Raw genomic sequence first — 26,910 nt, 5'->3', positions numbered from 1 at the left:
AGGAGCCCCATTCTTGGCCCATGAAGGTATGGTCATGCAGATCAGAGTGATAGACATGAGCATGAATAATCTTTAAAAGTCAGTCTTTGGCCAACTAACATAATTATGCATTAAAAACTAGAAGTATCCTATGTCCTTTTCATGCCTATCAAGAGGTGACAGGCCCAGCGTGGGTGTTTTTTCCCTGAGAACTGAAGCACTTCAGTGCCGTGGTGAAGCGGGGATCCTAACGGAACCCCAGCTCTCCCCATGCCAGTACTGACTCAGCTCAGGGCTGGTGGCTTTGACTACAACACATTTTCATGTGAGCTTCACTTTGCTCTCCTTTCAGGCTGCCTATAAAGATTCCTTGTCATTTGTGGCCTAGGCCAAAATTCATCCCTAAATCTGAGCCTATCTGCACTGCATCTCTGAGAAGCCATTACTCCCAAACAATGGTCCACATTTGCTTTAATTGCATTGAATGTGGAAGCAACTGTTTTTTTTTTTTTGGGGGGGGGGATTACTCAGTGATTACATCATTGCTCCTACTGATGCCTCGTAGCAAGAACTCTCTGCACTTTCTAGTTAATGGATGTTTTCCCTCACTTAGCTTAAGAAATGTCAATTCATGGTTAGTGGCCTATTTGGTAGAGGATGAGTGACTAGACCCATTTTCTAAGCAAGAATGCCAAAATATGTCACTTCAAATAAGCACCAGGTGCAAATAGCTCATTTCTACTGCTCTGAGAGTGTTGTGCAGTCTCCTTGGGGAAAGGCAGACAAAAAGGGATGCTGTGAGGCTTTTGCTCCCCTAAAGGAAAATGTTCAGTAAGTACCCCATTTCCACAACTTAGTGTGGACCAGAACTTGAGAGGAAAATGCGAAGGTGAATCTGTAAAAGTTACAGCTTCTAGATGGTTCTTAAAAGCATGTACTGTTTTCGGTTGAATGTGTTCCTGTCCATGTGTGATGCCTCTAAGCCCCACTCTCTACTCCTAACTGGCACCTCAGTGTCCTTGTCTACCTATATGGCTATGTGTGCAAATCAGGAAATCACTATATCCTTAAAACACTACACGTCCACCTGCTAGAACCCTGTTGTGATAAAATGCAGTATTCTCTAGGGTAAGCATGGTATCAGTATTTGTGGTTTTCACCTTCCAAAGACGATGCTCTGGAAAGTTCTAGTACCTTATCCTAAGTGGACTTTCTTCTTCAAAAGCCATGTTCAGGCACAGAAAGAGGAGCAAGACGCAGGTGTTATCAAAGAAGGTGGACTTCCACACCAGTTTTTATAGGAAAAAAAATAGCTGCTCCCTTTGGACACTGTACAATAAACACAAGAAATATTGACAAGGAGCCCTGGATATGTGCAAATGTTATTGCTATAGGACTAAGTTTGCAAGTAAAAATTTGCTTGTAAAAGCTGCTACAGGCTTAGGAACACAGCTTAGAGGTAGAGAGCCCGCTAGACCATGTGCAAAGCCCTGGGTTCAAACGCACACACTGTGAACAGAAAAGTTTGCTTGCTTCATTGGTTTTAAAGTGCAAAGTGGCTTTAGCATGACTGTCAAGAGAGATTATTTGTGAACTGGCTTATAGTTTCCAGAATCTTGCAATGTTTATTGTTCCATTTAACCCTCAAGAATCCTAGGAGGGACTTTTTTTTTAAACATACAGAAAATCCAAGGTGATTAGGGGTTAAGAAACTCAAGTAAGTCCCACAGGGACATAGAAGGGACAACACACACCCCAGCTGTGTTTAAAATAGATAATTTATCATATATACACGGTAAATTACATAGCCAAACAACGTTTATAGAGTGTAGTAAGTGGCGACCAGAGTACACAGAAGTCAACAAGCATCCTTAATGGCACTGCGGATGCCAGGGTGTCTCTCTGTCTCTCGCAGAGTGGGGCTACTTTCATGGAGTCCGACATCTTTGTACATTGTATAGGTCTGCAGAGCAACTTCCCCGTGGACTTATGCCCCACAGTCCTCCGACATCTACCTGAGACCATCAGAGTTAGCATCCGAGGCTGAGATGGACAAAGCAGTTGTCAGGAGCTGAGTTCTCCTGAACAGTTTTCCAGCATGGCTCATACTTCCATTCCTATGTTGAGGGAATGGTGAAAGGCTCTGCCCTCCCTTGAGCAAGAGTTGACTGAGCTTGGCACACTTTGTTCACTTACATGATGTACCCACTGGAACCACACTCCAGTCTTTAGAGAAGAAAAACAATGTTTTCCTACCACTCTGCCAAAAGAGGATAAGCACTTCACAGTGGTGCTCTTTGTGGACCTACAGCCGCCGGGAAGGATGGGTCTAAAGAGAAGTACTACAATTTTCTGAGACAGACCTTAGACACCAGCTCTCCTGTCATTACGTGGCCAGCTTCGGAGCATCTATTAAAAACTATGGATGCCACCCTAAGTGGCTGCTTGCCATCACCACCAGGGGCTTGCTGTGCTCTGGGCGCCCCAGCATTACCATCTGAACCTCAGAGAACTGCCTCTCTTTGTGGTCTCTATAGGCATTTCTTGTGGCTATAAATGGAGTGCTTGATGTTTTAGACATGGCGTGGGTAGATGATCAAAATTAAGATTTAATTTTTTTCCCAACAAATTAAGACTCAAGAAGAGGAGAAGAAGGTGATAAGGGTTGGCTCAGCAGATGCCCTCGGAAGCAGGGTCCTCGTACCCCCTGATCAGTCCAGGGACCTCTTGTCTTAGGAGACATGGCAAGAGTTTCTTTCCTGGGGAGTGCGTACCTCTTAGAAGACATCAGAATGCTGTGGGAAGGGCCTCCCCACCATGCCGAAGGCACAGGTGAAAATACAAAAATAGGGCGTTTGTTTCTGAGTGTCATAAATAACCAGGAGCACAGGTGACTGCCAGAGAGGAGGTGTCACTACAGCTGGTTCTCCTCGAAAAGTATCTGTGCATAGACGGTGTTGGTGGGGACGCCTTTGGCAGCCCGGTGTGGTTTGATGAGCTCCAGCTCGGCATAGGTCAAGTTTTCCTCGGTGATCTTTGGCTATACAGAAACACAAAAACAAAAACAAGACACAATTCAAGCTGACCACAGCCAATTATCCGCCATTTACCAAGCACATGCTTTTCACAGTATTTATAGGGTAATAAAGGAAATTGTAGGCAAAAGTGAATAAAAGCATATGTACAACTGAGTAACTTAAGAAGATGCAGCTCACTGCCCCATGTATAACACCGTGCTCTGCCAGAGACACTGCAATGAGTTGACGTTGGCATCAAGTACTCACAAAAGCCGAGGACTCTAGCTCACAGAGAATACCTAATTCCGGAAAGCAAAACAGACTAATAACACTGATCAGAAGAAAATGTACAGGACACAGAAACAAGCTTACCGACAATTAATAACAAGCTTAGAAAATTTGTGAATGATGTAATTACATAACTAAAAATTCAGAGTATCTAGAAAATAGTAATGAAGAACAAACGTATTTCTTTCTACATGTGTACTTAGAGAGGAGCAGTCATGAAGAATTCTAGTTTAAGTGCTTTATTATTTAATAATACAAAGAGGGTCCAGCACTGTCTAAGTTTGAGTTTCTATTGCTGTGAAGAGACACCATGACCTTGGCAGGCTTCTTACGGAAACCACTTACTTGGGGCTGGCTTACAATTTCAGAGGGTTAGTCCATTATCGTAGTGGTGAGAAGCGTGGTGGCATGCAGGCATGGTGCTGGAGAAGGAGCTGAGAGTTCTACATCTTGATCCACAGGCAGCAGAAGTGACTGTGAGCTACACTGGGTATAGACTGAGCATATAAGACCCCAAGCCCAACCTCATAGTGACACACTTCCTCCAACAAGGCCACATCTCCTAATAAGACCACTCCCAAACATTCAAACACGTGAGTATGCAGAAGCCATACCTATTCAAACCACCACAAGCATCAAATTCAAAAAGTTAGGAAATGAACAAAATAAGAAACAATAACGACAAAAAAAAAAAAATCCCCACACAAAATAATAAGGACAAAAGCAGCAAAAACAAGAAAACAAACAAAAATTTCTAAAATCAGGTGCTTAGAAAGTACCCATCATGTGCATAGACTGAAAAACTGATCACTATAAAAAAGAAAAAATATAAGAAGCAAGAACTAATAAAACATGAAACAAAAAAGGTAACCAGATATAAATGAAGGAAATTTTACACACCGGTAAACTGCTTGGCTCAACACACTAAAAACACAAATTGAAACACAGGGTAAGATGATAATGTCCCAGAAAAATAAAAATGACAAATGCTAAGTGTAGGAAATATGAATTTGCTAAATGCCTTCAAAGGGGCAGCAAGGAAGGGCTGCATCTTCGCAGCAGCAGGAGAGCTGTTGGCAGGGCATTTCTGAAGGAAGAGCCAAGGAACATCATTGGAATTAAGCTAATCAGAGAACAACAAGGAAGAAAACTTTGAAGGGTTTTAGAACAAACCTTGTGTTCATACACATTTTAATTCAGATTTATTCAGGAGGATGAAGAGGTATGTAAGGGATAGGTAATCATACTCAAGTGAATTTTATTCTGGACATAAATATGGTTCAGTACTTTTGAATGATTTATAACAGTAAAAGATCAAAAGAAAGAAACCTCATGATTACCCCTATATATACTGGGAAGGCATTCGATTACATTAAAAAAACCACTGTTGACAAGATCAGTCTTTGTATGTCATAGTCACAGCTGTATGTTTTCTTAATATGACTAAGAGATGTTAAAATAATAAGTAATTGGCAATCCAAGTCTGGTGATATTAAAATTATCCAACTGACCTAATATAAATACGGTAATGTTGGCAGATGAGCAGACAAGTATATCAGTGGGGCTGGCCAGAGATGACAGCCATTAACTGAGGTATCATCTTTCAGTAATGCTATTGGAATATTTGGAAAAAAATAAAATAAAATCCCACCCTATGTCACCCCAAATAAGATATGTAAACTCCTAACACTATTGAAAAAAAAAAAACATTTAGAGAAGTTTTAGGAAAATGATCTTAGGAGTAAGATGTTTTTTTACAAATGATGTATTGTTCTACTCTAGATGGTGAAATATTCTCTGAGTGAAAGACCAATCCAGAACAGCAAGATGTTTGCAGCTCATGCCTACGGGACTTACTGTTCAGCAAAGATCCAGACCAACAACCCTCTAGGAAACAATGCCGAGGATGGTAGAGGGTGCCAGTGACTCCAGGAGAGGAAGCACAGCAGCTCTTGCACAGACGAAGTGAACAAGCTCGCCCATGCCAAGAGACCCATAGTTTTGTTTGTCCTTAGTTCCGAGAACTCCATACAATGTGTTTTATCACATTCACCCCACTTCAACTCCTCCCTGATCCCCCTCTTCACTACCTACCCAATTTTGTGTTTTTTGGTTTTTGTTTTTGTTTTTAACCTCCACCAAGTCCCATATGTTCTTGAATGTGTGGCCTTTCAGTGGAGTGTGGTCAAACTGTAAGTGACAATGTTCTTAAAACTCGCTGTCCCCTTTCCAGCAGCTGTCAATTGTCAATAGCTCCTTGCCTAGGGGTGTAACTTCATGTTCACCTCCTCTCTTCATGCTTAGATTTGGTCTGGCTTACATGGAGTTTATGCATGCTGACACAATCACTGTTACTGAAAGTCAAAATTGTAATTCACTCTTAAGCGTCATTTTTTTTGTTGTTGTTTGTCTTTGTTTGTTTGAGACAGGGTTTCTCTGTGGAGCCTTGGCTGTCCTGGACTTGCTTTTAAGACCAGGCTGACATTGAACTCACAGAGATCTGCCTGCCTCTGTTTCCCTGGGTGCTGGGATTCCAATCATGCTAAGTGTAACTTTTTGTCTTTAAATTTCCAAACTCTTTCTTTTAAGTTGCCCAAAGTATCATATCCTCTCATATATTCCTGATGAGATTATTCTTTGGGACAAGGGAGAGAGGGAAGGAGGGAGAAAGAGACAGAAAGAGAGAGGGGAGGGGAGGGAAGGTAAGGGGAAGTTAGAAGGGGAGGAGAGAGGGGAGGAGAGGAGAGGAGAGGAGAGGAGAGCAGAGCAGAGCAGAGTGGAGCTTCAAGTTCTTCAGTAGAAACCTGAGCATTTGTAGAAGGGAACATACCATGGTATACACTTAGACATCCATTTAGCTAGGGTCTGGGGTGTAGCTAGCTCAGCCATAGACTTGTTTGCCAAGTATGTGCAAGACCTGGGGTTTGTTTTGACCCAGACATCAAAAATCATTCAAAACCAATGGAGCTGCACATGGTCTGTATGAAGTGTCATTTGTGAAAACATGCGTGTTTGCATATATGTATGCACGTGTGTGTATGTGCTACCCTTGGAATCAGCAACTGGAGAACTCAAAAGCCATGGATTCAAGGAATGTAACCTGGGTTCCTGGGGTGACTCATACTTTATTATATAGTCTTTGCTTAGTACCTTTTGGGGATTACAATAGGCATACCTGATTAATTTAGACACATTGATTAATTTAAATTTGTAATTAGATAAGTAGTCACTAATTCAGAGTCATATCACTGTTTTCATTTCAGCAACTCCGTGTTTCTAACCTAGGTGTTAGATTGGAGTTTTGGGTTTTCAGCTTTTGTTTTGTTGTTATTTTTGTATTACAGTCATTAAAAACAAACAAACAAACAAAGCCTATATGCCTCTATCCTTTTTATCTTATGGAAGTCCAGGATAAACAAACTGTTGACAAGGAATGAAGTTTCTCAAAGCAGAGAGCCTCTGTTCTTTTGAGACAGAACACCAAGAGGACTGGAAGCAAGAGGCCAAAGGGCAGACGAAGAACTCAGTGCTGGCATATCCCGCCCAGGACACTTGCAATTTATCTGCACAAGTGTCTAGCCATTTCTCAAGTTCAAGCTTAAGCGCATTTGTAGGGATGGAGTCTCTGCTTGCCTTTTGACACCAAAAGTCTTTACATTGCTTCTTAGTCATCCATATCTTACCAGCCAACAAAGCCCGATGTATGTTCTCTCCTTTTGTCTTAATTACATTTCACATTGTTACGATTCCATTTAGAAACACCACGTGTCTCCCAATAAGTACTCAAAACCCAACTCATGTAAATTTTAGAACCCAGGTTTATGAAATCATATTGTCCAGTTGTTTTATTGCATTACTTTGAAACCGCATTGTTTTCTAGCGCAGATTATCTGTTTATTCTTAAGTTATTTCATTACGTTTGGATATGAAAAATAACACCAGCTTTCTCAATACAGGTCACCAGGCTGGCTTGGCTGATGTGTCGTTTTCATACATTTTTATGATGTTCCTATAGTAAACATAATTTAATAAAGCCAAAGCACACTAAATAAATAATTGCATCTAGAAAAGCAATAAAAACAAATAAAATTAGTACTTTCATAAGTGGAAAAGGTACTTCAATTACTGCTACAAGCAACAACCCACCATAAAATGTGTACAATCATTTCCCTTATGCATATTTCTGGAGTGTAATAATTTGATTGAAAATATGAGGCAGCACACAGGAGGCTCAGGAGTGTGGAGTGTATACAGTTTACAACAGAAGATGGGTAATATAGAGTGCCTAGCACCTTTAAAGAACCTACTGTTTTTCTGGCAGGCACAGTTGGCTGGAACCATCAGACCTGAGCTTGACTACACTCCCTAGCTTGATGAACTGGAAATAAAGTCCTAATAGCCAAGGAGAGCGGGCAAAGGCATCCTTCTCTCTAGTTTTCATCAACCTGCCTTTGTTTGCACTGATGCCTCAGTAAAGCTTAAGGTCTACCTAAGAAGTAGCACAGAGATGGTTTCTGGCTTCTCGGGAAGACTAGGGCACAGATAATAAAGCCAGGAGCCAGGAACACAGTATGGTGCAACCATCCCAGCTGTCAAGGGCTTGCCATGGGACAGAACCAGGTAAGGGACCTGTCGCAAGGCCTCAGATACTCTCACTGTCATCTTGGCTAGGCAAACCCAACTTTGCTCAGCTGAGATACTGTTCCCCAGGTCTACAGTAATTCTAGTCCAAGACAGAAATGCTGGGTCTCTGTGGATGGACCAGGAAACACTGTTCTTTCACCACAGGCTCAAAAAAGGCACTCTTACAACCTATGGTACTCTTTGGATGCTGGAGGTATAGAATTACAGGTAGTCCTCTCTATCTGTGAGTTCTGCAGCCAACTGCGGGTTAAAAATGTTGGCGCGCGGTGGGGGGGGTAGTTGCATCTGTACTAAATATGTGGATTTCCCCCTGTCACTCCCTAAACAATACAGCACGTGGACTATTTATCCAGCACTTGCATTATTTTTTAGTATGCTATGTCATTTAGGGACAGTCTCAGAAACACAGGAGGACACAGGAGGCCACGCTGTGATGCGGATATGTACTCTTTTATACAAGGGCTTTGGCTTCTGGTTTTCATGGGGAATTCTAGAAGCATTTCCCCAAAGAATCAGAGGGGTGCCTATACACAGGCATGATGCTTAGAGGGAAGCATAATGCTTCAGTCCATCTAACCCTATGTTTCCAGGCCTGGTGGAAGCCTTAGGCTGCAGTGAAAGCATAACAGGAACTTCCAAAGAAGGACTCACAGACCTCTGACAAAGCCTTTCATTATATACAGATGCTGCTGAATTTACTGGAAACAGGCAGTGGGGCTTTCTAAATGGGTCAGAAGTACCTTCCAGAGCAGCCTAGCTTTTTTATTTCTCCCGTTTCTTTCTTTCTTTCTTTCTTTCTTTCTTTCTTTCTTTCTTTCTTTCTTTCTTTCTTTCTTTCTTTCTTTCTTTCTTTCTTCCTTCCTTCCTTCCTTCCTTCCTTCCTTCCTTCCTTCCTTCCTTCCTTCCTTCCTTCCTTCCTTTCTTTCTTTCTTTCTTTCTTTCTTTCTTTCTTTCTTTCTTCCTTTTCCCGCTTCTCCTCTTCTCTTCCTCCTCTTCCTTCTCCTCTTGCTTGTCTGCTAGCTTGTTTTTCAAGACAGGGTTTCTCTGTGAAGCCTTGGATTCCCTGGAACTCACTCTGTAGACCAGGCTGGCCTTGAACTCACAGAGATCTGCCTGCCTTTGACTCCTGAGTGCTGGGATTAAAGGTGCACATCACACCTTTACCTTCTTTTGCCTTTTATCCAAGCCACAGAAACAGATAGGGTTCTCCCCTATCCCTTAGAGCTACTGGATGTTAATACCTTGAAATCCACAAGGTTTATACAGGTACCAACATCCTCAGATGTTCAAGGCCCTTATATAAAAGTATTTGTATACACATGCTCTTGTACACTTTAAATGGTCCTAGATGAATTATAACAGAAGCTACAATGTAAATTCTCTGTAAATAGTGGCTACACTGTATCATTTGAGGAATAATAAGACCCAAAAAGTGAAAGTGTGTCCAAGTTCAGTACAGATGCAATTTCCCCAAAATATCTTCAGCCTGTAGCTGGTTGAGCCTACAAGATGCAGAATATGCCATCTGTGTGCAACTGCCTGGACGGAATACACTGCCAGCCCTTTGCCCCTTGATCTCCTCTTCATACATTTTTATTAATAATATAGGCTCCTTCCTACAGTTGGAGGGTGGTTAGCTAATCAGGTGACAGAGGAGAAGAGGCACTAAGGCATCGGTCTATCCAAGGCAGCAGACTCTTCTTCAATGAGTCACAGTGGTCATGTTCATGGGGAGGGGAAGAGAGCTCTGGCATGGCCCTCACCGGCCTGCAGAACTGAGGGGTAGGAGGAATTTGGACCCAGTTCAAACGCCAGCTCCTCGACCTTGGGCAGTTCTACCATCGGTGCACAAGAACAGTCGTAACTAGCTAATTAGTCAGTTACGAGTGTGTAAGCGAGATGCACATGAGTGTCTGACACAGCCCCTGCCCCACGGAAGGTGCTAAATACATGTCATTGAGTCAACATTCTGGCCTCATCACTTTCCACCTGGCCTTGCATCTACCTCTGTACACTTTGAATCCTTCACACATCAACAAGAACTGTATGGACCATGTAGGCCAGGATATTTTTTTGACAGGAAGAGAGTCTGGGAAATGACTTATGGGTTGAATTATGCCCCCACCCCGGCCAAACTCCTATGTTTTTTTACACGATAGTATCTCAGAATGTGACTGGGTTTGGAGATGTGGTCTTTAAAGTAAGAATTGGGTTAAAATGAGGTTGGTAGAGAGAATGTTGATACAGCATGGCTACTTCTTTACAGCAAGAGAATGGGACGCAGAGCACTTAGAGGGATGACACTGTGCAGACACTAGCCATATAAGCTATGGAGAGAGGAATCAGGGGAAATTAGGCTTGCAGCCATGTTGATCTTAGACTTGAAGCCTTGGGAAAAACAATACCTCCGGTGTATAAGTTATTTGATTTATGAAATTTAATTATGGCAGCTCTAACATACTAGTCTACTGGTCACAGCATAGAGGAAGAGGAAATGCTTTATTTGGGGAAAAGAAGAGATAAACTACCTTCCCTAAGGATGAGCATACACTAGGACATGCTGTGTCAACAGCAGATGGGAGAGAAGGAAGAGCCTGAGGTCTGGTGCTAGTCAGTGAGGAAGCAAATGGAAATGGAGCTGGAAACGGGAGGCTCTAGAACAAACACTCCTCCCAGACACATCCATCCCTGCCTGTCCTGTCCTCTACAGCAATGGTCTGAGAGCCAAGAGAAATAACAGGGCCGTGAGCATCTGTGTGCTGCCTGGGAGGATGCTGAGCTCCATCGTGAGGAAGGAATGAATGACCATGGCAACAAAGGCCAAGTGGACTGCTTCCCCCCAAGGTAGAAGCTTGGCTTCCAGGTGACCTGAACCCCAGTCTGGGGCAGGAGCTGACTCCTAAGTCATTCTCCCCTTTCTGACTGAACACCTATACTCCCAGAGAGACATTTACTGGCAGATGTTTTCTGCCTAGTCCCCACATGCCCACTTGCCATGCATGGCTCAACAAGGCCACTTTTTGTTATTGTTGGCTCTCTTCCCTTCGTGCTGAGGACATAGGAAGCAGCAGGATGGTTGCAGAGACATTGCCCTTCAGGAAGAGCTGTGGCTGAGGTATGGAGCAGGCAAAGCTCATGTCAAAAGGCAGAGAAATCTTACAGAAAAAAAGGGCTCCTTTCTTGGAGGAGGGACTCTGTACATCTGTATGCTCAGATCTCTTAGGTGACCTCTCTCTCTCTCTCTAAAAAAAAATGGATGAAGAGGATCTGGAGCCACTGAAGCAGCAAGAATGAGAACTGAAGCCAGTGTGTTCAGTATGGAAGTAGGAAGTAAAGGCAGGGCCTGGTCCCTGGCTTCAGGAAAACCCTAAACCAGTCAGGGATCTACATGGCTGGGCCATAGCAGGTGCCATTATAAACATGCATTGATCGTCTTTTGTGGGGTTTTTTCTGTGTCTCTAGAGTAAATATCTCAGAGTGGGATAGCTGGGTCAAATGGCGAATGTATGTTTAGCTCTTAAGAAACTGCCAGCCACAGTGTGGGTGCTGGGAACTGAACCTGTGTCCTCTGAAAGAGTACTCTTAAGTACTGAGCCATCCACCAGTGCCTCTGGCCCCCCAAGTATTATTCTGTCATTGTTGTTCTTTGTCTTTTGTTTACACAAGTCTCACTATGTGACCCTGGCTGGCCTCAAACTCATCCCATGATCTACCTGCCTCTGCCTTCGGAATACTGGAATTGAAGGCGTGTGGCACCACAGCTGTTGCCAAGTACGATTTTTGCATCTCTTCTTTCATATTTATTTCACTTACTACTCTAATAAATAAATACATTTTTTTAAAAAAAAAGAAAATAAACTGCCAGCCATCCAGAGGGTACCATTTGCCCTCCCACCTGAGAAGTATGTCTTTCAACAGCTCCATTTCCTTAATGTCACTTGGTTCTTCCCTTCCTCACTTTAGTAGGTATCAGGAGCACATTAGTCCCCCATCCTTGGGAACCCACTAACCCTGGACTTAAACTCAGGTTGTCATTGATGGCCAAGTTAAATTCTCTCCCACAGCATGACTTTCTTTGATCACACAGGCTACAGTCTGAATGCAGCAGGAAAGTTTGCATTCTAGGAGTAAGAGTTAATGAAAACTTCAGAGCCTCTGATAGCCTGTCGGGCCTCATCCTTCTGCTCCACCAGTGGTGGGATGCTGAAAACACAGATACCAGCCTAGACTGCCTCTCTCAGCTCTAAGCTAATCCTTTCTCTGCCCCAGTTGAGGGCGATGGTTATGGATAGTACCCCCGGGGTGAAGGAATGGCCTGACCCTGCTGACACCAGGAAAACTGATCTCAAGAGATTCATATGCACCTCTCACATACTTCAAACTCCTAATGGGCACATTCTGAGGGTTTCGTCTTGTGGATGGGTTTCCGTGGAGTCAATTGAAAGTTAGCCCTTCCTGGGCAAGCAGGGATTTAATGATCTCTTATGCAGACTCCTGCAAAACCATGCTTTATCGTAGAGATTGCAGTTGGGTGTGCTTGCTGAATTAAGTTTGCAGGAATAAGAGAGAAACGCAATTGCAGCGGCTGCCCGTTGCCAATGTGAAGAGTTCAGTCAGGTAATACCATTACCACGGCAACAGATCAATACCCAGGACATGGGAGCTTTGCGCTCACGTCACCTCAGAGCTCCAACCCAGGCTTGCATTTCCACAGAGTTGCAGTATCAGGAATCTGTTTCCCCAAGAGACCATGAGAATTGTCAGGGGCAGACTTCCTCTCCTGCCTTCAAGGTAAGTGCTCATTTTTTATTCAACAGAGAAGAAACTGGTAAAACAAAGTCTCCCTGAAGTCCTTGCCAACACAGCCATGGCCACTGAGAATGCTGCAGCTAAGCATTCAACACATTCTGCCCTCCCCCACCCAGGGCCTCAGTGGTCTCTGAACATTCATACTCAGGAGGGAAAAGTATGCCTTAGGCCCCTTGACCACGCTGCAAGCAAAATGCCTTGGACATGAACTTGGCTTTGTTGAGTTGCATGGGTCGCCTCCAGGCATATATATTGCTATTTATGAAAAGAGGATTTAGAGTTTTCTGCTATGATACTCAATAAAGATAAAGGAGGAAAACCAACTTGGTCCTTTTGAGAGCAGAATTCAGCACACTGACAAGCAACTTTCACCCTCCCATTGGGTTCTCACACCTGCCCAGTGAGGTGAAGCCAACGATCACACAGGAAATGCTGTGTGTGTTGCCTACTGTCACTATCAGGGCCGTCACTTTTAAAGCAGTTTATAAGTGTTGTCTTCACAGTTGCTTCCTTGGATATACTCAGAAGCAGAGAGAAAAATGCATTTGGTGAACTGGAAGCACTGTGTGCTAAGAGCAATGGACCTCCAAGGCCTCAATCAGTACCAAATAAAGCTAGTTGGGGTTTTGTTTCTGAGTGTGTCTGTGTGTTTTAGTAGTGTGCGACAGAACATTGATAAGTAACAAGTTAAAGCACTGCCTCGACCAGGCTCTCCAGAGGTGACCTGTAATGCTCACAGTAAGACTAAGTGTTCTTATCAGCCTCTTAGGAATTTGTCCTGTGCCTCTCCTAAGTTCACTCTATGTGTCCTCCTTGCAGACTAGAGTTCCAGCCATGCTAGTCTTCGTGCATTTCTTAGACACACGTGGGCAGCTCTCCTTGCACAGACATGACCTCGGGGCCTTTGGTCATGTCATTCTCTCTGTCCGGAAGAATCTCCCCTACACCCCAGTGAACATTGCTTCCTCATGTTATCAAGCCTTTGCTCTGATGTGGCGTCTTCCTTAGCAAACACAGTCCCTCCTTGACCCCAATCTGCCTTTACCGTTGTCACATATACTGCTCCTGAACACCATAAAGTCTCATCCTTTATCTTCTGTTTTCTTCCGCTAGGATACGACAATAGCAGCTAATAGTTCCTTGGTGTGATGACGACCCTATGTAGAAGGTATTACAGTCATCCTCATTCCACAAGGGCAGAAGTGAAGACAAATGGCCTGCTTGTGACCAGTGCTAGTAAGTAGCAAACTTGGTCCTTGAGCCCGGCCTCTAGTGACTTCTCCAAGTCCATTCAGAGCCGCTCCAGTAGGTGTTCAGTCACAGGACAAAATAAAACAGGCCCGGAAGGGTAGTGTCAACCAGAGACAAAATTCCACCATGGCTGACTCTAAGCTGCCAGAGACATCTGCTCTCTCTGGTAATTAGGAGTGGGCTGGAGCACACGCTGACTTTGTACTGACCTTCAGAAAGACACACGGCTCAGGCGATCCTGATACGTGTGTGTGCCTGTGTGTGGTGGTGATGCAAATGTTTGAGTGTGTGCATGTACACGTGTGTGAAGGCCAGAGGTTAACAATTTGATCTTCCTTGATCCATCAGTGTTTCAGTTTTTGAGGCAGGGTCTCTTAGTGAACCCAGAGTTCACTGATTTGGTTAGACTGGCTGGCCGGTGAGCTTCAGGGATCCATTTGTCTCTGCCACCTCAAACTGTGAGTGCATGTGTTTGTGGTGAAGCCATGTGCGCGTGCAGTGTTTGTGTGTGCACATCCCTCTCAGGTACACATGAAGGCCCGAGATTGACAGCAGGAGCCTTCACTACTGTTCTATACGTTCCCCCTTTGAGACAAGTTCTCTCACTGAATCAGAGCTCACCACCTGATTAAACTGGCTGGCCATCTCTGTCCTGGCCAGATGGGAGTCTGCCCATCTCTGTCCTGCCTGGCCCCCAAGACTTGGGTTACAAATGTGTGCAAACACATTTGGCTTCTATGTAAGTTTCTGGGATTTGAACTCAAGTCTTAATGGCTTTCAATAACAAATCCATCTCCCCTGCCCAGAATATACATTTAATTGTGTGAATTGAATAAAACAATAAGATAAAACAAGTCTATCATTATTAAAAATACTTCCAGAGATATCTCTGACCTTAGGAAGAGGTCCTGGAAGTGTCCCTCATGACCTCCTTTTTCTCTTTCCACACCTTCAGGAACTCTACTATAACACAGAACTGAGGTCTAAGCTTTGAGTAAAACATAGGCACATGGCTTTAAGGTTTAAAAGACAATCAAGATAGAGGATAGACAGATGTATGATTAGATAGATAGATAGATAGATAGATAGATAGATAGATAGATAGATAGATAGATAATAGATGTCCAACACTGAGAGGAAATGATCATTCACATCCTTTGATAGCTGCAGAATAAAATAGTGAAAGGTTTTTGGAAGTGACTGGACAAACTCCATCAAAGTAAGAGGTATATGTCACACAATAACTCCAATCTTAAAAAATGTCTCCCACAGAAATGCACTAAATATCGGAATGTGTGCAAGGACATTTTCACCAGAACACCCTTCCTAAAAAGTGGAAAATCAGTACAATATATATGGCCAAGAGTTGGGAGACCAAATGACCCCCGGCAGTCGTCAAAGGACAGGGCGGAACTCCAGGAATGGTGGGCGAGCTGTCCTGGAGAAAGTCCATGACGAGCACTTCAGCTGAGGGACACTGTGCAAGAAACACTCAATCTTCAGAGGTGGAGTCGTCCTCTCCCACAGCCACGACCCACAACAATGGTTAAATAGTCATAATGTATGCTAGGAACATAAGCAAGGATATGGGTAGGCTTTTCTATATGCGTGGACAACACTTAGAAGCATATAACCAAGACAATGCCAGAGAATGAGAACCTAGGAAAAGAACTGCATTTTGTTTTAACATGTGAAGATTCGAAATTGCCAGAATAGTCCTACCTGCCCAATGAGGTCTGGACAGAAAATGATGTCCTAGAAACCAACGGCCTTAACTGAGTGTTTTTGACAAGAGGAGTGGGGTCACAGTGGAGGAAAATAGGAACTTGTCACCAAACACCTGATTGGATCAGGTGTGACATATGCCAGCAGAGGAACATTCCACTACCTCATCACATCTGTGCAATGGAGACAATAAGGGGATTGTCCCAGAACTAATGTGTATTCTTCTTGGTAAGTATTAGAACAAGGTCTAAACGTGGAAAGGGTCACTGAACTATCATCAGTCTAACCATCACCACCACCACTACCACTATCATCACCAGTACCACCATCACGACCATCGTCGCCGGCATCATCACTTTCATCACCATTTTATCATCACCACTACCATTACCATCACCATCATCACCATTGCTGCCATCATTATAATCATCACCACGACAGTAGATACAGGGCATGAACTAATTAAGTGATAAGGTCAAATCTAAAATGGCAGTGGGGACACCTGATCATTTGTGAAGTTTGCATGACGTGTAATGTGGGCAATGAGTGCGTACACTACATGAATTGTTTGCATTCTTCGTCATTATGCACGTTCCAAACATCAAGTCCTAAAGCTATATTCAACTGGGTTTTGGTCATCGTGCATGTTTATTGATGATCTATCAATTTAGGGGTTGAGAATTTAACTCATCGGTAAAGCCCAAGCCTGCCTTATAAACAAAAAGTCCTGTGTTCAGTCCTCAGCACTGAAGAAAAAAAAGACAAAATAAATTTATCTTTAGACATGTATAATAATAAATGATAATTTAATCTGGTCAGAGGAGGAGCAGCCTTCAGATGGGCCACGGTTTGGTTGTGAGCTCAGAAGCCCGCACAGATTTTCTTCCTGATTCTCTGGATGCATGTCTTAGATGTGCCGAGGGTTTGTTTCCTTTCTTTCCAAAAATGGCACTTCATTTCTAGTATTCTCCATTTGAGATTGAAAAAGTCTTTTAATAACAACTCTAAAGCACTCTGTGTTCAAAACTGAGCATTTAAATGAAAGAGGCTTAAAAACATCAAATGTGAGCAGAAATGATATTGTTTCATGAGATTACAAAACCAAAATAGAGCAAAAAAAAAGTTTCTTAAAAAAATTTCCCAGCAGTGCAATGATCTTAGAAATGAAGTGCCCAATAAAGGCGGCAAATCAGCTAAGCTGAGATGGAAAACAAGCCAGGGCTCTTCAGGGAGGGACAGTCCTCACGGACACAGGGGACAGGCTGCCCGGAATGAGGCCCCACTTGACTCCTGGGTGCAGGGTGGGCTAGGCACAGAAAAGCCCATCTGTGAGCAGAACCATCAGGCCTGCCACCCACCTGGGCTGGTCTGCAGTCTAGCTCAGGGCCTTTGCCCTGTGGCTCCACAGTGCAGGCTCTGTTCCTCCCAGCACCTTGCACACTGCCTGTCAGCTTTCAGTGAACACTGGGGAGAGCGAGGGCAGGGGCAGAAAGGGAGATCTGAATGAGGCAGCTGTGTAGCTGATAAATATGCTTAGCCTCTGACCTGGCTGGTGGGTATGGATACTGCTCTGTGGCTGAATGTTCTTGCATGGAAATGACATGTCCCCATGAACATGTCCCATGTCCCCGTGAACAGTCCCCTAAGCACAGGACGCTCTCTTTTCCACTTGCTCCTGATCACTTCCAGTTTCTGGAAGCCCCAGCGCCTGCTCTCTCTGGAGGAGAGGCCCATGAAACCAAATGACTTCTGTTTTCCTCTGCTCTCATCCCTTTCAAAGCTTCGGCATCGATTCTCCCTCCAGTCGACATACATAACTCCCTGTGACAATAATGGGAAGTGCATGGGCACCAAGGGGGGCATAGAATTTTTATCTCTGTAAAAATGGTGCTAGCATGGTACAAGCAAAGTTTTTGTGTTTTTCCCAAGGCTTTTACTTGGGGCAATATATTGTACATGTGGTTGTGGGTTTTTTTCCTTCTTTTTAATTTTAAATTGAGATTATGAACATATTTTATGCAGGTTAATATATCCTTTTCATGTAAAATTTAGCTGAAACCAGTTCTAGCACATTAACGACAACAAGAGAAATTCGCTGGCTTATTATAAACATCCTTCAAGAAACCTGAAAAGCGTGTCCTCTGGAAATAATTTTGTTGGGATCTGGAATATTATTAAAATCCTCTCAGAATTCTACCACTCGTGCCCAATGGGCCTCAGAGCCCTTTTTTTACTGCTGATCAGAGGAAACATCCCTTTGGCCTTGGCACTATGTTCTGCATGGTGAAAACAGGGCTGGAGGCAGGGGTTAGGTAAGCCACAGGGGCCCTGGCCCTGGCTGATCATGATTTTCAACCAGGCAGAGAGGAGCCGACTTCTTTTGGAATGAATGACTGTTTTCTCATCACTGAGCATTCTGAGTTTACCAAAGTCAATGGAATGGGTAAAGCCACTGCCAGACTACTGATATAATATGTATTTAGTGGCCAGAACATACAAAACACCCCCGCCCAGTGAACGTGAGTACCAGTGGGCACGCCTGCATGCCAGTCAAATATATCCAACAAGATCCAAAATTAAAATTGTGGGTGGACTCAGATTCATGGAGGAGTGTGAGCTAGGAGCAGGGAGCCTCAAGGACAACCTTGTGGGGAGCAAACCATAGCTCTGTGGGAGGATGAGGAGAGCAGCAGCAAATGCAGGGCAGAGAGCCTGGTGAGAGAGCCCAGACCAAACAGGGTCTTAGTGTTCCTAGCGGTGGGGTTGGGACGGGACCTAGGAAGCGGTGACAGATGATGATGGCCCTGTGCCCTCCCACTCACAGGAAGCCATGTTTCATGCCAGAGGCAAGGGGGAGCCATCGGAATATTCTAGTCAGGGAAATGACAGGGTTGGAGCAGTTTGAGGAAAGCCCCAGGCAGCAATGCAGTGGATGGATCGGAGGGAGTGAGACAGGCTCCGTGAGGTCCACTGGGAAACTCGTGGTAATTAAGCCCACTGTGTTCCTGGTTTTTCTGTCTTCCAGCTCTTGCTCACAAGAACTCATTTTCTCTTTGGAGAGTAAGGGTGGCCTGACCCTTCAGCAACCCTGGCACAGGGGCTTAATTACAGAGAGGAAGGTCTCGTGGGCGAATGTAGAGGAGGACCGGATGCTGACTGGGGCAGAGTGGACATCAAATCCATTTAACCCTAAGAATGATTCTCACTTTGTTTCTCATTAATTTGTGGTGCTGCTAACTCCCCCCCCTTCCTGATGCTTTTTTTCTCTTTAAACTTGCTTTGCTTTCACATCAGATACTATCACACACACACACACACACACACACACACACACACACACACACACACTCAGCCTCTAAATCAATAAACTGGACTAATGCAAAAAAAAGCCAGACACACTTCTGTAGCTCTCCGATTACCCTGAAACAAAGAAGTAGTTACGGTTTTTCCTGAAAGTGTGGGAATTGTTTCCACAGATTTCCAAGGCAATGCCAAGAGGGTACTTGACCAGGACGAGGATACTGGAGGTGTGGGGGGAGCCCAGAGGTTTCAGGGAGCTTTGGAGTCTGTAACCCAACTTACAAAACAAGCAAGCAAGCAAACAAACAAACTGGTGCATCTGTTTCCAGAATGTCCTGAGAGCCTAGGGTTTTGGTGTTTGTTTGTTTGCTTGTTTTCTTTTGATCTTACTGTGTTGTGCTGGTAAGGAGACTGGGGACCTAGGCCTGCTAGGTCGGTGCTCCAGGCCACACTTTCACTTCTCTGAGTGTGTTCTCTCACTCTGACTGTCAGTGTCAGGGTGAAGGCTCACTGCAAATGTGTGCAGACTCACTAGCCAACCTGTGCTGTCAGACAGCCAGGAAGAAGCGGTGTGATGGGGACTCCTGCCTGGTTAGCAGAGCTTGGAAACAGATTGCCGAGTTTGGTGTTGTTTAAATAAGGGATGGGGAGTACAGTTTTGCTACCTTGACTATAAAATGCCTCTCTGTAGTTTTTTTTTCTTGTTTATCATTTACAAAAATAACAACAAAAACTTTGCAAATACAGTCAATCTCTAAATTATGCATTTCTCATAAACTATCCTGTTTTCTTAGAAACATTAAGAGCTGGAGGGGACAGGAACTCCACAAGGAGAGCAACAGAACAAGATAATTTGAACACAGGGAACTTCCCAGAAAATCATACTCCAACCAAGGACTATTTGTGGAGATGACCTGGAACCCCTGCACAGGTGTAGCCCATGGCAGTTCAGTGTCCAAGTGGGTTACATAGTAATGGGAAGAGGGACTGCCTCTGACATAATCTGATTGGCCTGCTCGTTGATCACTGCCCCCTGAGGTGGGAGCAGCCTTACCAGGCCACAGAAGACAATGCAGCCACTTTTGATGAGAACTGATAGACTAAGATCAGAAAGGGGAGGAGAATCTCCCCTATCAGTGGACTTGGGGAGTGGTATGCATGCAGAAAGGGGAGGGAGGGTGGGATCGGGAGGGGAGGAGGGAGGGGCTTATGGGGGGATACAAAATGAATAAAGTGTAATTAATAAAAAATTTTAAAAAAAAGGATATTGCAACCTCCTAATCTCTGAGTCTTGCAAACACTAAGAATCATGTGTGTCACCTGGTTGACCCTATAAATGTAGATAAGTGACAAGAATCATAAGACATCTAGAAGAGAAGCTGGTATACAGTAGGTGGTCAATAAGTGAGTGGCCAGCCTTAGCTCTTCTTCTCAAAGGAGAGGGTAAGTGAGTTTCTAGGAAGAAGGGTTGTAGGGTACTGTAGCCTAGGACCTGGCCAGGATGCACCATTTTACAGAGTATGGCAAACTGAACAGCAATAAATTTAAATACCTAACTGGTAGGAATATATACATACACACATACATATTCATAAATACATACATACCTACTCACACATACACATTATGTAATATAGATACATATATATTATATATAGTGTGTGAGTGTGTGCTTGTGTGTGTCCAAGTTATTATCTAAATTATCCATTAAGGTCTGTCTGAGTCAACAAGTAGCTATTGACTTGAGTTTCAGCTACCATCAAGACTTATTGATCTGAGAAATAAATATTGATCAAATTGAGACTGAGGTCAATGGGGCAATAAATTTTAATATTCATCCAACTCTGCGCATACAGGCCTAATAATTTTGGATCTAAAATATTGGTTACACATAGGCCTGATTGGGGTCAGCTCTCTCTTCTTCTTCTTCTTCTTCTTCTTCTTCTTCTTCTTCTTCTTCTTCTTCTTCTTCTTCTTCTTCTCCTCCTCCTCCTCCTCCTCCTCCTCCTCCTCCTCCTCCTCCTCCTTTTCCTCCTTTTTCTGTGAGTTGTTATTGGTGGAAACTAGCATCAAAATTAACTTGATTCTATGAGACTTTGGTATAAACCTTTTAACTTCTTTACATCCTAAATGACTGAAATATAATTTTGTATTTAAAGAATTATTACTATTAAGGACTCTCTCACTGAAGCTAAAGAGATGGCTCAGAGGTTAGGAGCACCTGTCCCCCTTGCAGGGAACCCAGTTTCAGTTTGCAGCATCACATGGTAGCTCACAATCATCTGCCACTCTAGCGGCAGGGGATCTGATAGACACTCTGACCTCCACAGGTAACATGCACGCGCACACACACACACACACACACACACACACACACATACACACAGAGAGAGAGAGAGATACATAAAATAAAATAAAATAAAATAAAATAAAATAAAATGGGAGAACAATTTAATTAAACCAGCAATAATTTTGAGATATGAATAACCACTTTGATCTACTTTTTGTGAAAAGAGCTTCCTCTGCTGAGCTTTTACTAATATTTTATTTCATAGCTTACTTTACATCTTTTCATATTCACATAGAATATTTTTTCTATAATTTTTACGTCAATAAAGAAGCCTTAGGGATGGAGAGATGGCTTAGCAGTTAAGAGCACTGGCTGCTCTTCCCGGGTCCCTTGGGTACAATTCCCAGAACCTACAAGACAGTGCACAACCACCTGTAACTCTAGTTCCAAGGGATTGGGCTCCCTCTTCTTGTCTCCTTGGGCACTGCATGCATGTGGTGGACAGACAGATGCAGGCAAAACACCCATACACTAAAATAATTTTTTTAAACACATATAAAGAAATCTTTATGTGAAATGCTTGTTGAAATAAGTTTTATTTTTAATTTCTTGTGTCCATCCATTTGAAAATCTTAAAGGGAAAATTCCAGAATTAAATACGTTGTAGGTTTTTAAATAATTGTTTTTAAATAAATCTTACTACAGCATGTTATAATTGCTCCATGCTAGATGAAGCATTGCTACTTTCCTGTGTCTACTTTTAGAAATTAAACACTATCAGGGTTGTGTGTGAAGAAAATGGAGTATGAATTTGTAGGGCTCGACACGACCTATAGTTTCAGGCATCTAATGTGGGTGAAAAGATGTATCTAAAGTGGGCAACCAGCAGAAATGCTATCTGGGCCTACACTGATGTTAACACCTTGAGCAAACACCCCAGCTACAGAAGATGTCAACAGTAGAAGGTGAAGGACATAGCAAAACTCTGACAGCTCACAGATGACTTCTGTAAATTTAAAGTTGCTTCAAAATAAAAAGATTTGACATATTTTTTTTCTGGGAAAGATCCTCAGTAACCTCTCTGAGGGAGTTATCTGGTAAATTGACGCAAGCAGGTCCACTCTCTGTTTTATACCCTTCTGATTCTGACGTGTTTGCTCTTGTTCTCAAAAGGCAGCGTGTATAGTGAAAGATAATTCCATTTGAATTTTCTTGAAAGGTCACTATGAGAAATGAAGGTGGAGAAAAACTGACTCAAAATCTGATCTGAGAAGAGAGGATGCCTTTGGGAACAGAGGTAACAGAACTTTAAACATGTTTAGAGTCGGTGGATGTTTGGCCCTTGCACTGTTTCTTGTGTTAGAGGGACCACAACAACTGAGAGCAGTTACTCACCAGGGCGACTTTCCTCTGTGGCTTCAGCAGCTTTGGTTTGTGGAAAGTGGTGACTATCGGAGCTGTGGAAGGACACCAAGTTTTAGTGTGAAATTCCTCTAAGGCCTCCTAATGCCCACCTTCTGTGGGCCTCACGGACACCCTGTGTGCAGACTGGAAGAGCCTTCTCGCTCTGAGGAAGGGCTCAAGCTTCTGGAGCAGGTATCCTTGGGTACCACTAAGTGAAGGATAATCATTCCCTTATCTTTAGGTATGTCACTGCCTCCCTTAGCTATGTATTAGTCACTGCTACTTGCACAGAAGTCAAATGTCTGGGAGACAACCAGGAGCCCTTGGTTGAGGTTGAGGTAGGACTTTTCCTGGAGACCCTAAGGACAATGGCTGACCCTCACCCTGCCCTGTGAATTCAAGGAGGGGCTTGACAGTTTAACAGAAGCAAGCTGAGGCTCTCTTTTCAGTGTCATAACTAGTCTTGACTGACTTGATTTGAGCTTGGAGTTGAACCCAGTTCTGAGACTTAGTTCTCCAAGTGCTATTTGTTTCTTTGTACCTAGGATGGTATCTACTCTGCATTGACTGACACAGTATAGAGGCATAGACCCTGGCTGAGAGCGGTTCATCTCTGCACCATCCCTCCCAAGGTCTCACACCACCCAACTTTCCTTCTTGACTCTCAGCTATGCCTCTTCTGGCTTCTTGCGCAAGGCTCAGTGAGCTACCGATACAATACACATAAGGGATACAATGCATCTTGTCATGTTAAGGTTCTCTCATATCTCTATATTTCAAATTTGTTGAGGGATCAACATCTAGATAGGCCCATCTATCTATCTAAATAGGGTTTACCTGAAGACGTTTTGGTTCTGCTAAGATTCATGCCTTTTTTCCTTTAAGAAACCCACATCTTGCTCATTCCTATTGCTCTAAATAAAAACACCAATCACAGAATAACCAATCTCAGACTGTGAATTTTGTCAGCAGAGTAAGTCTGAAATGTACTTGCATACATCTTTAAAATCCCAGAGGCATTCTTTCTCTTTAAGAATCACTATGACATAGCCAGCCCCTGCCTCACTTCACCATTTAAGATCCACAGTAAATTCAGGATGGCCTTTCCTGTGTATGTTGACTTATCTCGATGCCAATGGCCAAACCTATCTGTTGCCCACCTCGTCCCAGTTTGTTATGTCTAGAATCTAGGTGGGACTGTTTAAACCACAGCAGCACTGAATGGCAAGGCTCCATCCATCTAGCCCTCTGTCCTGGTTCCCCACTTGACTCCTGGTCCAGGCCTGCAACAATCACAGTGGTTTCCACTTAGGAAATCGCAGGTCGGTCTTACCTTTGGCAGGGACTGCAGGTGGAACATCTGCCCTCTCCTTCCGCCTCTTGCCCTTCTGTGGCTGCAGTGGGGCCAAGCTGGTCACGCTGGTGACAGTTTCCCCTGAGCTGTAGAAGAAAAAGGCCCAGATGAAGCCAAAGTCTATTCATTGCTGAAAACTATAACAGAAAGGAACCAGTGGCTCTCAGGAGCTTTTGAAGGCTCCCTAAGCAAGTGTTCAAAGAAAGGCCACCTCACAGAGACAGGGAGTGGTCTACGCTGTCTCCAAAGATGCCAGCAAGTTTGCCATTCCACCTTGACCACGATAAAGATGATGAAGTGATCTAGTTTGAGACTTAGGATGATGTGCTGCTCAAAATTCAAATTCCCTGGAGGAACCAAGGACCAGCTTGCTCACATTATTTAGAAACTGACTGCTTGTACCTACATTAACTGGGCACAGTCCATCTTGGCTACTACCCATGTGATTGGCCACCAATGATGTCACCAAAAATGTACATATACTTGAAATAGCTCTCCTAAAGCCAACAGGTTTTGTCCATGTGTTTATCTTCCACAATTCCAAATCCAAGTGCCTCTCAACCAAATAAAAAGGGACTCAAGGGAGCTGTACCTGGCAGGCTTCAGGGTCCGCTATAAGTACAAGGAGCTGGCCTATAAGACGCCTTCACGTTTAGGACAGGCATGCTTCCAGTCAGCTGATCCTGTGGGGCCACCCGGTATCTGTTTCCCTCTATGTGATGTCCATGATAAAGCAATGTGATGTGAATGACAAGCCTTGTATTAAAGAAAGCCAAGGCCCATGGACCTAACCTGTTAATAAGCACTGAAGGTGTGAGCTAAGCTATTCTTGCCTCTTACATTAGTCACTTATCTTTCTGCTGATGAAGGCAATACAAGGAAGAAAGGGTTCAGTTTGGTTACCAGTTGGAGGCCCTCGTCCTTGTGGCTGGGAAGTCGTGGCAGCATCAGTGTGACGCAGCTGGGCACACTGCATCCATAGTCAGGAAGCAGAGAGGGCTGGATGCTGGGTGTTCAGCTTATATTCTCTATTCATTCGGTCCAACACGCTAGCCCGTAGGATGGTGCGGCCACACTCAAGATGAATTGCCACCTCAGCTAAAGGTCTCCACAGACATGTCAGAGGCATGCTTCTTTGTTGATTCTGAATCCCCCAAGTTGACAATGAAGGGTATCTATCACAGCCTCCTGTCTTCTGACCTCGTCTGCATGTGTTGAGGTTCAGAGACGTCTCCGAATGTCCATTCAGTCTTATTTCCAAGCTTTCCTATTGGCTCCAGCAACTCACAAGGAAGCTCCCTGTAGAATCTTCTGTTCCCAGGAACAGGATGAACTTTGCTAGATATGGTTCCCAAGAGAGTCTGTCTCCCCAGGCCATGGATCATCTCTGAGGTGTGGAATACCTCGATCAATGGCCCAATCATCAAAACAAAGAGTCAGGAGAAGGGTAATTAGCGTCCCTCAGAGCCTCACATATGTAAACATGCTAAATTCCTCACGACAAGGTAAAAAGAGGGCACTTTCTTTCCTTTCCTCCCAGAATGGCAACAATCAGATCTGAGTTGGCATTCTTGGCAAGCACGCCGATCTTCTCCAAGAACAGACCTTCCCTGATGAAAAACAACTTGGCAACATCTACCAAAATGACAGAGCATTGGACTCTTTGGCACAGCAGTCTCACTTCTGAAAATTCCTTGCACGAACATCACTGTGTGTGCATGAAACGGTATGTGCTTATAGCACTGTGCAAAATTCAAGTGGATGTCAGAAGAACCCAACACCCACCAATAGCCAGCTAAGTAAATTCTGGTTATTCTTACACTGGGTCTGCGATAAGGCATAAAGCAGTGACCTTTGCACTGATGGATTGTTAAGAGAAAATTCCAGGTTTTAGATACACGCTAAGAGAAAAATCTACTGTGAAACACCCCACACTTCATATAAAAACAGGAGAGACAGGATAAAAAAAACTAGAACGAGCTTACCTATGTGTAAAGAAACTTTAGAAATAGTCAAGGGTCTTGACAAGAGGGATGCTGGGAAAATTATACAGATTGGAGCCAGGACAGAGCTGCTGGATACATCTACAATTGTGCAAAATAAATGTGCACATATGGTTACAGGCTATTGCAATGATCTCCCTAAATACTTGGGAACAAATAAGTGAAGACTCACACAGTGTGGGAAAAAGTCCAAGTGTTTTTACTAAGATTCCCCAAGGACGGCTTATTTTCTTTGGAAGCGAATAGGCTAAGTGGTCATAGCTCTCAAGTGCAGGGCCCACTGTGTAAACTCACAAATAGCTAAAAGGAATGTGAATTTACAAAACTCTGACCACCAAGAGCAAACAAGGGATTGCTTAAACAGACAAACACACAAACAGCTTGGTTCTGTCGCCTTTTAAACTCTTGACATGTTTATTTTTTTTTTCTTTTCAAATAAAATCGGTCAGGTTCGTGGATTAAATGGTAATTATAGGAATGGAAATGAAAGAAAATAAGCCTGTCATGACCAAAACATGAATTTTGTAAATATTTCCACAACCTTCTTTCCTTCTAAAAAAAAAAAAACAAACAAACCACCATCAACAAAAAACCCAACTATTTTTAGAGCAGTTTTAGGTTCACAGAAGAGTTGAGAAGGGACCAAGATTTTTTTTTCCCCAGCACTCCCATGCTCTACACAGGCCCAGCTTTCTCCATTTATCAATTCCTCCCACCAAAATAATTTATCAGTTAACTACTGGAGATCCTATGCAGACTCCTCAGGAATATGCCCAGTCTACGGGCAACATTAGAGTTCACTCTCACGTGTTAGGGGTTTGGACAAATACAGTATTGTGTCTGCAG

At 43.6% G+C, this 26,910-nt stretch overlaps 1 protein-coding gene across 1 annotated transcript in view; it reads right to left on the bottom strand.

The window, feature by feature from the left end:
• Positions 1–1,612: 1,612 nt before the first annotated feature.
• Vstm4 (V-set and transmembrane domain containing 4) overlaps positions 1,613–26,910 on the bottom strand; it is a 58,246-nt gene continuing 32,948 nt past the window's right edge. Inside the window, exons 5-7 of the mRNA XM_055612310.1 lie at positions 24,041–24,147; positions 22,699–22,760; positions 1,613–3,019 (exon numbers count right to left, since the gene is read on the bottom strand). Of these exons, the coding sequence (XP_055468285.1) occupies positions 2,894–3,019; positions 22,699–22,760; positions 24,041–24,147 (295 nt within the window). The 3' untranslated portion in view covers positions 1,613–2,893. The remainder of the gene's footprint in view (positions 3,020–22,698; positions 22,761–24,040; positions 24,148–26,910) is intronic.

Source organism: Psammomys obesus, unplaced genomic scaffold, assembly GCF_907164565.1.
Source record: "Psammomys obesus unplaced genomic scaffold, mPsaObe1.curated_primary_1811, whole genome shotgun sequence".
Classification (NCBI taxonomy): domain Eukaryota; kingdom Metazoa; phylum Chordata; class Mammalia; order Rodentia; family Muridae; genus Psammomys; species Psammomys obesus.
Note: the sequence above shows the minus strand (reverse complement) of the source record. Positions and strands in the feature narration are given on the sequence as shown.